This window comes from Echinops telfairi, unplaced genomic scaffold (genome assembly GCF_000313985.2).
Source record: "Echinops telfairi isolate 266 unplaced genomic scaffold, ASM31398v2 ScPeMD7_7439;HRSCAF=8477, whole genome shotgun sequence".
Taxonomy (NCBI): domain Eukaryota; kingdom Metazoa; phylum Chordata; class Mammalia; order Afrosoricida; family Tenrecidae; genus Echinops; species Echinops telfairi.
In genome coordinates, this window is record NW_022111339.1 from 30,954 (window position 1) to 44,469 (window position 13,516).

The 13,516-nt window shown below is 46.8% G+C and overlaps 1 protein-coding gene across 1 annotated transcript in view; it reads left to right on the forward strand.

Annotated features, from left to right (window-relative positions):
• The first annotated feature begins 962 nt into the window (after positions 1-962).
• The window catches only part of PHACTR1 (phosphatase and actin regulator 1), a 609,657-nt gene continuing 597,103 nt past the window's right edge, over positions 963-13,516 (forward strand). Inside the window, exons 1-2 of the mRNA XM_045298679.1 lie at positions 963-1,202; positions 1,467-1,620. Coding sequence (XP_045154614.1) covers positions 1,518-1,620 — 103 coding nt within the window. The 5' untranslated portion in view covers positions 963-1,202; positions 1,467-1,517. The remainder of the gene's footprint in view (positions 1,203-1,466; positions 1,621-13,516) is intronic.

A 13,516-nucleotide genomic window follows, 5' to 3' on the forward strand; every position in this document is an offset into this window, starting at 1 on the left:
CCTATGCCTCCCAGTCTCCACCACCTGAAACCAGTCTTAGGGTCTAAACACCCTCCCCGCCAACAACCTCTGGCCAACCTTCCTGTCGCATTTACTATTTAACCATAGGCTATTTGGCTGCAATCTGCCGTGAATGCAACTCAAACAGGCTCTAAAAATAAAGGATGAAACCGCAAATCTTTTTTTAACGCCGACGCCGACACCTCTCTGCTTGAGAGACGACCATGCGGGAGGACTCTGTGTGGCGCGTGCACGTAGATGGCGGTGGTTTGTCTGCTAAAGTTTTACGTGGGAAATTAGTGATTTTCTTCCTTCACAGAGGAGAGTACCGAGCAGCTGAGGTTGGCGTCACCTTCCGTTGCTAAGGTAACGAGCTCTGGCCGTTTTAGTAATAAAGGAAGTCCAGCGGCCGGAATACATTATTCATCGCGGCTCTAATCAAACAATCCAAACTGTTTATTTTCACTGGAACTGTTTAGTGAGATCAAAGACCTCCGGCTGGCACTGCTTTTGTTTTGCGACTGAAAGTTAGCCCTCGGTTCCCCCCTCCTTTCCAGTAAGTATAATTTGTTGTTGGGTTACCTTTGGGTGTTTTAAACGTTTCCTCGGACTAGACTGGGCTGCTTAGCTTAACCTGCGCGGGTTAGGAGGAGAAACGAGTCGGGTTAGCCTACTGAGCTTGGTTTGAATAAAGTCTTTCCCTTGTCACGCTGTCCTATGACATCCTGTTGGGACAGAGATGCTTCGTTTGTGCAAGTCCCAGGCAATGCCTCCGCTGCTCAAAGGGAGACCCCAGCGGGCAGTGTTTGCAATATGCTGTATTCGCTTCTGCCAGGCTTCCCGGTGCTAAGATAGAGGGGTGGGCACCCTGCCTGGATCATTGTCACTGCTCCCCACTGCACCATCTTTTCTCAGAAGCAGCGCACCCAGGGGCAGGCGGGTGACTACCCTGTAGCACTTGGCAAGGTGTGCTCGAGAGAATCGCTGGGGGAGGCATTCAGGGCGTTTCAGTAGCATGTGTGTCGCCAAGGAAAGGAGGCTTAGCGGGACTCATTCGGAACTCTCCCAGCTGCTCGAAGATTGAGACTCAAAATCCGCAGGGGCTTAATGACTATGCCCTGTCCCCGACTGACTTTCTCGGGAGTGATAGCTGGTGTCTTTCCCGGGGTATTTTCCTGCCAGTATCCAGCAAGGAAGGACTGGTATGGCTTTTGTTTGGTTTGTTATCTTTCGCCTGGACCAGCTGTTTTGGTTTTTTTTTTCCTCAGTAGAATGTATTGCTTGTAATGACTTGGTTAAATGTTGCATTTTCTCCTATGATTAGAAAGCTGCATGGAGCAGACAGGGAGGTGGTGGTGGTGGTGGTGTCAAATGTGGGTGTGTGTAGGGGTCTGACTCTGAAATTATGAAGTGTGTCTGTATGTCTTGGAAGGATCTCTTTCACCCTCTGAAATCCTCTTTCCCAGGTGGTCGAAGTGAACTTTCCCTCATAGAACTCTGCGTGGGGCACATCGAAGATGGACTATCCCAAAATGGATTATTTCCTGGACGTTGAGTCTGCTCACAGGCTCTTGGATGTTGAGGCGGCTCAGAGATTCTTCTACAGTCAAGGGGCTCAAGGTAACGAGAGGAGAGCAAGGAGGGAGGGGCCTCTCTTGGCCTGTTGGTTTATAGTCTGGGTGTACAGCATGGGCTCCCGCAGGTTAACTTTGGGCTCTGTCCGGACGTTCAACAAACGAGAGTTCGAAATGGATAGTCTCTACCGAACTGTTGTTGGAATTGAGGCAGACGGTTCACAGAAGGAACAGGTCTAAACAAAAATCCAACAACAACAATGTATGTACCTTGGGGAACAAATGAGAGCAGGGTCCAAAAATGACTGCCCCCACCCCCACTCCTGCCCAAAGCATATGCCTTAAAGGAAGCAGGGATGTTGGTCCCCCCGGAAAAGGGTTTGAGTGTGCCGACTCGGCACTTGATGAAACCCAGGGCACCTTGACCTCGCCGAATGGACGCCATCCCGAGGAGGGGCTCTGCAGGTCAGCGTGGCACTCTGCCACTGCCTTCGCCCCTTTAGAGGTCTGCAGTGACTTCCTGGAGAATGGGTACTACCCTCTCCGGGGAGATGGGGCACCAAAAGGAAAGCCAACTCTATCGGGAGACACAGAGCACAGTGCATTTGATTCCACGTTTCAATCCAGTCAGTTAGCCTCCAGTTTGCTGTTTGGTTGCTCTTGTGTCCAAAGGTGCATTCAGAAAGAATGTTTTGCCATCACAATAGAGCAAAAGAGAAGCTGGAGTGTTCTATGGGAATTTCTGATAGGCCAGAGATCTATCTAGACCTGTCTGTCTCTATATCCGTATCTATCTATATAGAGAGAAGTTCCCTTTTCCAAAGACTATCTGGGGTTTTTCAGCAGAGCAACCTGGTCACCTGTATGTCCCAAATGGCACACTGAGGAGGAAGAAGGTGTCCCTATATTTAAATGAAAATAGTAGGTGAGTTCCTGCAGCCTGTGCCTCTCGCTGTTAGATGGCAGTGGGCACACTGGGGTCAGGGGATGTGCTGCCATCCCAGTGCTGAGTGGGATCCTCTGAGCTGGCTTTTACTGGCGCTGCAGCCTTTTGCTCAGTGCAAATTTGAGGGCTTGCCCACCACCCCTTTCTCAGCTCCCCTCTCCAGTGCACAGTCAGGCCGTGGGAAGCCCAGGGGGGATTGGAACCGATCCAGTTGGTTTTCTTGAGCCTGGAGCAGCCCACTCACCAGCAGAGCTGAAGGCAGCAAATTCTCCACAGCCTGCTGGATGTGTGTACTTAGCACTGTCACTCTTAGTCACTTAAAGAGACATTTTTAAAATGCTATTGGTGCAGCAAAGGGATGAGAGGCTGACCAGAGCCCCCAGCCTCTTTGTGGTCTGCAAACAGATCCTGAAATCAGGTGTCCATATTGCTGATCCCAATGCACAGTGACCTCAAACAAGTTAGAGCAGAATTGTACCCCCCAGGGTTGTCAAGGTCGGATTTTTTCAGAAGTGAATGGCTATGCCTTTCTTCTGAGGTCCTTCTGAGTAGATTCAAACCTCCAACCGTTTGGTGAGCAAGCAAGTGTGTTGACCATTTGCATCACCAAGGAACTCCTGCAAATCGCATGGATATAGCAGAGTGGGCGAGAAAGGAAAGAGTGAGAAGCTCATCACTAGGCTGGGGTTCCAACCTTGTCATCTCTGGTGCATTCAATATGATTGATAGACTATGGTCCATGGGGGTGTCCGGCCCTGGAACAGAGCCGGGAGCAGCAGTGAATGGTGCATCATGTGAATTTCCATTTGTCTTGCAGTAGGGTTGATTGAAGCCTTTAAGAAGGCTGTGGGCTCTGGGCTTATACAGAAGGAAAGCAGGCAGCGTGTTGGAGGCTCAGAGGACTCCAGGCTGCCTGGTGACTGTCGGCAGATGGGGCTGGGGGTGGAGTGGTCAGAAATGTTGTCATCAGTGGTTTAGGCACCAGACCTGGAGGGACTAGAATAGCCGAGGGGGGTGGTAGCATAAGCGACTGCTGCCCCCTGGCGCCACGTTCTTTGGGGGGGCAAGCAGAAGGATGTTCCAGTGGTGGAATTTAGGATTTGCAGTCAAGACGGAAGCTGCCTTCAGATCAAGGTTCCAGCCCACCTCCTCCCACTTCCAGAATCGGAGATCTAGGTGTCAGGCCTTGGGGTTGGCGTTTTCAACTAACACCATGGGGTTGTTAACTTGCTCACTGCTATTGAGCCAGTTCCAACTCTTGGTGACCTTTTGGATAACAGAGAGAGGAGACAAGCCTCTGGATCACAACAGATAATTAAAGATTGTTCCCAAACCAGTCAAGGCATCTGCACTTAAGAATCATCTCATCCACTCCAACGTCTGTTCTTGATCCGGAACAGAAATGTTTTCCCTCAGCATTGAGGCAGGATCACACAACGGTTACAGACACTGGGGCCTTACCATCTAGGTTCATGTCCTGGGGCTGCCACTGCGAACTTGGGCAAATTTACCTCTTTGATCTTTGACTCCCTCCTCTGCAAAATGAAAACAACCATAGTTCCTAATTCGTAAAGTTTCTATGACTACTACCGAGGTAATATTTTAAAATACTTGCAACCGTGTCTGTCACATAGGAAACACTGTATAGATATGCAAATCGATAAAACCAGCAACCTTGACAAATGGCCCTGTCCCCTCTGAGATTTTATTGGGAAATGATTGCTTTGCAGACAAGAACTGTGTGGTCTAAAAGGAATTTAACCTCTTATCACCAGCAACAACGCAAGCTAAAAAGTAATTTTAAAATGTCAGTTGCTTTTATGCCCACCTCAGAGCGTGATTTTTCAGTTTTGTCTGTTCTGTCATCCAGATGTTTTTATAGACTGGTCAAGTGTTCTTACCATTCGAAACGCTTTGAAAGGGGGAACAAGCAACTTGGCATTTCCGCCTCTCATTCCCTACCTGTCCCTCGCCAACGTCACGGTTCGTGTTTTGGTTTCTTCTTTTCAAATGTACAAACATCTTGAAATATACAAGTGCAAGATCAGCCTTTGAGGATGTTCAGGTTGAACTAGACCTTATAGGTTAGAGGGACTCTTGGGTCTTTGGCCAAATCCAATGAAGCAGAATGCAGACTCTCTGAGGGGCAGCTACAGGCTCCACTGCCAAGCACCTTCTATGTGATGAAGAAAATATTTATCAGATACAGCAATGCCAGAATTATAATGGTTTTGATTACATCCTGGTTGAATTTTTCAGCATTTTCTTCATTGGGAATTGGCAAAATGCCCATCTGGATTTAGAGGCAGTTTTTAGCTAGCTAAAACCAGATGAATCAGGAGTGTGAGAAGAAGAAAACGATGAGACAGATCTGTCTGGAAGTACCAGGGCTTTTCAAAGGCCAGTAATGTACTCTGGGCAATAAAGCAGCGGCTTTCCCCCCAGTTCCGCTAGTTCCCTGGTCTGACCCTGAGATGAGGCTCGTCAGCTGCCACCCAAGGGATTTGGCTTTAAAAAACACAATGTGTCTTGGACATGAGGCATGCTCTCCCAATTCACCTCTGATGCTTTTGGACAGTAAACCCTGCTAGCACAGAGGAAGTTCTGGGAAGATCCCCTTTAATTCAAAAGGAGCATTCTGGGCTCCAAGTTCAGTCGTCTTGATCTTTAATTTGCATCCATCCATCTTCCAGCTTTCTCGCCGTGATCTCCCACACACTCAATTCCGGAGGTCCCATCGTGAAAGCACGGAGGTAGCCCCTGAGGACGTTGAGGTGGAAACAGGCAATGTGGATCGGAGAGTCTCTTGAGCTTTAGCTAAATCGGATGAAGCGGAATCTGCGGGTCAGTTACAGGCTCCACCATGACTTCAAATCCGCTCCTGGCCTATTCTGAGAGATACTGCTGCTTGAGGACTGCCAGGGCATACGTCCAAGGCAGAGTTCAAAAGGAGTAGGAGAGAAGGAAAAACAAACAAACCCCAAAAACCCCAGAAAACACAGAGAGAGGGAGTGGGATAAAAGATAAAAATTGCGGGGATTGTAGTCAAAGGTCTGGAACAAAATGTGTGTGATTTGTTTCATGGAAAACCTCTCTCTCTCTCTCTCTCTCTCTCTCACATACACACACACACATACACACACAGGTCAGTGAGCAGTAATGCCAGACTCACCCAGGAGCTTGCTCACCCCCACCAGTTGCCATGGAGTCGATGCCAACTCATGCCCACAGTGGTATAGAATTGTGCTCTGCAGGGCTTTCAATGGCTGGTTTGGGGGAGTAGATCTTCAGAGTGCCTCTGAGTGGACTCATCTAATATTTGAGTAGCAGCCAAGCCTTAACCTTGAACCAATGGCATTACTCAGGGGACCCAGGGGCTTGCTAGACACACAGACTCTTGGGTCCCACCTGAGAAGGAAAGAATGGAATATTAATAAAAATCCCCAAATAGTTTACATGAAAATTCAGAAAGGAATATTTTAGTTCATTGCACACTACAAAATACCTGGAACCTTTTTAAGACTCCCCTCCTTGTCTTCCCCTTCCCCTGGTGGCATGGTGCTTACCACAGGATCCATCAGCCTCGTAGGGGAGAAAGACAGGGCTTTCTACGCCTGTCCACAGTTACTGCTTGGACAGCCACAAGGGCCATTGTGCCGGGTCTGGCAGGGTCACTCTGCGTCAGGATTGACTGCATGGCATGGGTTTGATTTTGTTTGTTTTTAACCTCTCCCTCGTGGCTCAGAGCTTACTTCAGACCAATCAGCTCAGTGTCTGGGGTAAATTCACACATGATCATTTTTAATTCCTCCAGGCTATTCAAATATGCCGTTAGGACTGGGAATTACTGACCTTTCCTTTGATAGTGAAAAAAAGAAGTTTTATCCATCCTGCAACAATTCTTGCTTGTGTGCTTCTCTCTATCCTGATCTCCCCCATTCAATGGGAGCCATTGGAAGGACTGCAGATGGACTTAACTGAATATCCAAGAGTATGTGCCTCGTCTGTTCATTGCTTCCATTTCATCTTACAGAAAGCTTGGGCAGTCAGGGTTGTGATTCTCGTTTTATGGATTAGAAAGCTGCAGATTGGTGAGGTGAGGGATCTGGGAAGAGACGGTTTACACAGCTGCAGAAGTAGGATTTGAATTCAGGGTGGTCTGGCTTCAAAGCCCCAGCTATTTTAAGTGTATTATGTTGCTTGCAAGGAGCCCTGGTGGCTAGTGGGTTACCCATGGAACTTTTAACTACGAGGTCAGCTGTTCAAACCTACCATTCATTCCAAGGAAGAAAGATGAGGCTGTGCTGGTTCCAGGAAAGATTTAACGTTTCCAAACCCAAAGGGGCAGTTCTGCTTGGTCCTCTAGAGTTGCGCTGGGTCAAAGTCAACGTGACGACAGTAGATTGGAAGTGGTCGTCTTGCTTGGCACAAGCATAAGAACAATGGTGACAATGAGACCCAGTGCTGCACCCAGGGTCGCTGTGACTCGGAGCCAACTTGACGGCACCCCACAGCAACCACATGCTGCTTGCCAGGAGGAGGCTCCTTCTCAGCTTCTCAAGCACATGGAAGACTCAGCCCTGCTGGCCAGAAATGGTAGCCCTCAGTGTGCAAATCCTACTTCCAGTGATGAGGAAACCTAGGCTTTCAGGCACACATACAAATCACACAGCTCTGTGATTGACATTGTCCTTTGTTTTTGTTGTTGGCTGTTTTTTTTTTTTAATGCTTCTCTGTATATGAAATCTGGGCTACGCAATTCTATAGAGGCCCTAACTGGGTGAATGATTCCTTGGGGGTATGCCAGGAGAGGTTGGGGGGCACTGGGGAGCGAACAACAATGAGTATGAGAATAAAGAAAATGCTCTAAAGCAAGTTGTGGTGATAATTGTCCAACACTGCTCGATGTGATCAAACTGTTGAATTGTGTGATATATGAATTATATGCCAATAAAACTGTTTTAAAAAGAGGGGGGGGGACTGGAGATGAGAGAACCAGATCTCTTGCCTGCCATGTTTCTCCTCTTTCCACCTCAAGCTTTTCTCACAGACCATCAATATCCTTAGACATTTAAATTACTTTCAAAGGGAAAAATACATTAAAAAGCAGCCAATTGACTAACATCACTAGCAATCAAATTTATGACTCCTGCTCACAACCCCCCTTCTTTTATCATTTTAAATAACTCCTGGCATTTAAGCCCGGTGCTCTAGTCATTGTGACTTGATCTTAATGCACCCTTTCTTCTGCCTACATTGTCTTGTGCAACAAAAGGAAATGGTAGTTTTGACAACTGATGAATGTCACACGGTGAACAGCAAAGAGTTGCTTAGAGTTGGAAATAGAGGAGAATTCATCTAAAATCCCTCTCCCATCCCTTTCTCCCCAGCCCCCTCTAAGCCCTTTTCCACCCTCTGAAATCTGTAGAGCGGCTTTCCAATCATTAGCTTTGAGTTGAAGTAAAATGGATTCTAATCCTCTGAGACATCATTACATGGCCCCAAGAGAAAGCAAAATTTGGTAGCACTTGTCTTAACTGCAAAATATTAACAACAGTCACCAGCAAAGAAATGCTATTTCCTTTCCTGTGCTCAGTGCAGGGCTCAGCCCAAATACCACCTTCTCTGTGAAGTCTTGATCGATGGGTCCAGGATTATCTCACCTGGCCTTTTGCACCTGTAATGTAGCAATTGCTTTGGCTATTTACTGGACACACACCTTCAGATAATGGTGTCTCCTCTGAAAACCTCTGGTCTTTCTTCAGAATAACTATGATATTAGCTCCGAATCTTTATGGGTTCTTGGGACGTGAATCAGGTATGCCAATCAAATGTTTATTACATACCTGTTAAGATTGGTTAAGGGTTGATTCTATTGTTTCATCATTACTTAAGTGTCTTTCCCTACCTCCAGCATGACCATCTCCTTAAATACTGGTTTGTTTGTTTTTTATGCCTGGGTAGTGCAAATGGTGATGTGCTCAGCTGCTAATCCAAAAGTTGGTACCTAGGAAGAAAGATTTGGTGTCTACTGCTGAAAAATAACTCAGACTCAATGCCACCCGGTTGACGCTTGGGAATTCTTTGGAGCCCAGCTCTTCTCGGATATGCATGGAGTCACTGTGAATCAGAGTCGCCTCTACAGTAAATCGTTTTTGTCGGTCGGCTTGCTTAGTATCCTATTTGCTGTACAGTCAACAGTGAGGACTCAGTCAACTCAATGGCCCTGCTTGAGTTGACATGTCCCTACTGAACTTAAGGAATACAAACGCTTACGTTTGTATTACAAAGAGAGACTTGGAATTCAAAAAGAGGAATTTTTAGGTAAAGACTTAGAAAACAGTACCTCTAAGATCTTTGGAGAATTAAAATCTGTAGTTACAACTGGAGCGTCGACACCATTCTCCAGTACTTGGAGATGCAGGAAAGGGAAGAAAGGCATGAACTCTGCTATCCAACAAACAAACCCAAACCAAACTCACTGCCTTGGAATCATTGCTGATTCATAGCAGCCCCACAGGAGAGGGCAGAACTGCCCCTGGGTTTCTGAGACTGTAACACTTCATGGGAGTAGGGAAAAATAAAAAAAAAGCAGGAGCAGCCTCAATGTACCATTGAAGATAACTGACTTCTTCAAATGCATTTCAGGGATTCCGGAACAATATGAGTTGGAATTGACTTGATAGGATAGTGGGTTTGATTTGTGAAGGAGGACTTGGCTAACCACAAAGTCAACATATTGAACCCCCCCCCCCAGCCTCTGCTGTCAAAAAAAATAATTACAGCCTTGGGTACCCATGGGGCTAGTTCTACTTTGCCCATTAAATTGCTCTGAGTCAGAATTGATGGAGTTTGGTTTTTTAATTCCCTGAGTAGAGCAAATGGTTTGCACTTGACTACTTAGCAAAGGTTAGTGGTTCTCATCCACCCAGCGATGCAACAAAAGAAAGCCTTGGCAATGTTCTTCCATAGAATTGCCACCTTTGAAAGCCCTATGGGGCACTGTTCTCCTTCAAAACAGTGGGTGTTGCCGTGCCTCCGAATCCACTCAGTGACAATCAGCTTTTGGTAAGGAAGACTTTTTCATTTACAAAAGTATATGATGTCTGGATTTTCATTCTGCCTGAAAGTAGAATTATGGATTTGACCACTCGGCATGTACTGTGATCGTGCTCAAGAAACCATCTGTGCAGTGTAACCTTGATTGAGATGCTTTTTCTTCTTTTGACCCTGACCACCTAGTCTGTGCTTTGGACTTTTACTACCTTGTCTGCTCTATATTTGGGGCTGACTAATGGAGCCCTGATGGTGTAGTGGTTAGACATTGGGCTGCGATCCTCATGGTAGGCTGTTCGAAAGCACCAGCAGCCATGTGGAAGACAGACTGAGCTTTCTACTCCTATAAGCAGTGACTGGGGGTTGCTATGAGTCAGCATTGACATGATGGCAATAAGTCATTCCCAAACCATTCATATTCTTAATTCCAACTAGCCTCAAGAAAAGACCTTTGACACCTAACTGACCATTCACTGGGAACCACTAACTGTTCTAGGGGTCATGGTCGGCCTGTCCAGGTGGTCTCCTCCCATGCCTGCCCTCCGAGAGGGTCTCAGCCAGGATGGCTCAGATCTAGACCTGCGAGTGGAACTTGGTCCATAAAGACTGAGGCAGAAATGGCCTTCCTGCAAAGGAACTGGACCCTATTTAGTGCTTAACCACCCACTGAGTTATAACCTCCATTCACCTGCGTAATGTGCTCCCCACTGCCCTCAGAGGACTGCCTTTCTGGGACCAGACCCACATCACCGGCCACCTCCTCTATTCCCCTCAGAGTGAGGGTCTTTAATTTTATCTAACCACTGCCTTCCCAGACCCTTGTCCTGAGAAACGTTTCAGATGATATTTCTTTTTCTCGTTTCCAGCCTTGCTCGTGTGGCGTCTGAGCCATCATCCTCAACAAATGAGGGTTTTTGGTTGTTGTTTTGTGTTTTCTCCCCAACACTAGCCAGGATGTCTCACGCTGTGCTTCCCTCACGGATGACAAGCTAACTATCAAGCTGACCCTCCTAGCCTCCCACACACTCCATTTCAGACCTCTAATTGCTCACACCAGGCTCTGCAAACCTGTGTTTAATCGGAACGCTGGGCATGAAGGAGAGAAGGAAGGCGAGAGGAAAACCACTGTGGAGAGTCAGGCTGCCCGTTCCATGGGGAGCAGCAAACTAGCCCTCTTGGTCTGGCCTAGGACCACCCTCTGGGCACCAAAGAGTAACCCCGGTGGCTACAATTGACCTCAACACAACTTTCGAATGTTTTTTCCTCTGCCCTCAGCAACCATCTGCTGTGCTGTGCATGGAAAGCCAGGACTCCTGGGTAGGGTGTGTGGGTGAGAAGAGAGAAGATGATAGAATGAGAGACAGGGATAATGAACTAATCCCAGTTCTCACGTCTGGGAGAAAGAGAAAGACTGCTCCCGGGAAACTCTGTAGTCTTGGAAAGCTCTATCGGGTGTCTATGAATTGGAATCCACTCTATCAGTGGGTTTGGGGCTTTGTTGTTATTTGGTTTATATTTGCACATGAAAGCGCCCCTGGTAACACGGGGTAAGCACTTGGCTGCTGACCAAGGTGTCCCAGCTTGGAATCGATCAGGCAAGATGTGACTGTCTGCTTCCGCTGCCTGATTGCTGCCTGGGGAACCCCCCTGGACAGTCTCACAGGGTGCCTATGGTTAGCATCACCTGGACCACCGGGAGTTGGGTTTGGCTGTATACGGGAGGGACATGAGAACGATTGAACGGGCAGCCAGTTTCGGTAGTGACCCATGACCCAATTCACATATGCATTTCACAAAAATTTGGGAAAGAATTCTCACTCCTTATTTGCCCAAACAAATTTCTTTCAAACGTTCCACCCTGTCTTCTGTGCTTGAGCTGGCAGAGCAAGCAGGGCACCCAGCACCTCAAAGGCAACTAACCTGTGGCCAGCTAAGATTTGGAAGAGTTTCCTAGTGAGGCAATCAAGATAAAACCATCGAATTAATATTACTGTCTCCATTGGACTTCCAGAATGATAGGACTGAACAGATACATGATCTTAGGGATATATCCATTTATAGCCCTTTTCAATTATAAAAGCAAAACAACCACAACTTTTTTCAATTATCCAAGCCAAAAGTGGGTAATAGTAAAGCCTTTGGGTGGAAAATAGAGAGGACAATCAACCCCAAATAATCATTTTTACAGTGACACAGTCCACAGGTTAGGTGTCCCACAGGTAGTGTAGCTTGCAAAGCAGCCACACTGGTCCGGTGATCAAAGAGCAAAAGACAAGAAAGGTGAGGCTCGCCCAGCCATTTATCTCTCCGCCTTCAATTAATTTCCCATGTGCTTATCGGCCAGGTTGGCACAATAAACGAACTACCTTACAAGGGGAAGAAGGAAAAGTGCAGAGGGTTCGACAGGGAAAGATGGTACCTAAGCTTCAACTTGCCATTGGAACAAAGGTGATGTGTTCCAAGCCTGTGCCAAGTCTTTTCATTAAATGCAAGAAGGAGGGAATGATCTCCGAGATTGGAGGGGAAGCAGGATTCAAGGGAAGAGACTGTGTACGGTAGGTGAAGGAATTTGGGATTTATTAGGTAGGAAACACAGAATAGTTGAAGGATTTCTACACCTGAAGGAGACCACGAAGGACTCTGAGGCCCATTTCTCCCAAACCTTGTTACACATCAGAAAAACACTTTCTACGGCTCCTCTCACAGGCCTTAGGGAATAAGCCGTGGCAATTGGAGTTCATTGCTGCTTTGTTGTGATGGTCCTTAAGGGATCGTTTTCTTTTTAAAGCTCCCAAAGGTTTCCATGAAAATGTATGAGGTTTGGAAATTGACCCCCAACAATGAACTTCAAGTCTCTACCTGTATGATGAGGAAAGGGAAGGGCAGAGAGATGCATTCACGAAATGTAATGGAAATTCAAGAAGAGGTTCCTTCGAAATTTCCCACGATGAACACCAAGCCAAGTGCTGGGGATTTAAGCTCAAAATGCACAAATCCCTTGGCCTCAAGGAGTTAACCAGCTAGTGTGGGAACAGATAAAGAAGCCAATGGTTGAAGTTTCAAAAGAGAAATGCTAGAAGAATATGCATTCTTGTTTAACAATAATACATGAGCTTACCAAATGCCATAAAAATATGTGTGTGTGTGCGCATGTGCATGTGTGTGTGGAGGGTGTATTGGGGAGAAAGGGAAGTGTGTTTCTAAGTTGACTTTGAAGAAGAGATGACAGTGAACCTGCATTTGAGTTAGGTTTAGGAAAGAGAAAAAAAAATATTAGCTTTGGCATTTGATAAAGTATGGGCATAAGAACAGTGATATAATTAGGGGGGCTTACTAGCCAGGAGTCCTGGGGGTGTAGTGATTAGGCTGAATGTGTATGATCAAAACCACCAGCAACTCTGCCAGAAAAAGACTGGGCTTTCTATTCCCCGAAACAGTTACAGGCTCAGAAACGCATAGAGGGGTCACTGTGAGTCAGCACTCACTTAATGGTAGTGAGGTTTGGGGGCGGGGGGCGGGGGTGACTGTGTGCTTACTAGCTACACTATGCCTAGAGCCTGGGGGCTCAAACATGAGAACAATGACAAGGATGTCATAGGACTGGGGAGTGTTGCTGTGACTTCGAACTGATTCTATGGTACCTAACAACACGGCCATGGTCAGGGAGCTCTAGAGAGGCAGAGAGGTTATGCTGCTCTGGGCTGCTAACCACAAGGTCAGCAGTTTGAATCCACCAGCATTCCGAAGGAGAAAGATGGGCCTTCTGCTCCTGTATAGACTCGGAACCCCACAGGGGCCACTCTACCCTACCCTATAGGGTCCCTGTGAGTCAAATCTACTCAGAGTTTGGGGTTTGTTTGTTTTCTTTTTCTTTTTTTAACATTTTATTAGGGGCTCATACAACTGTTATCCCAATCCATACACACATCAATTGTGTAAA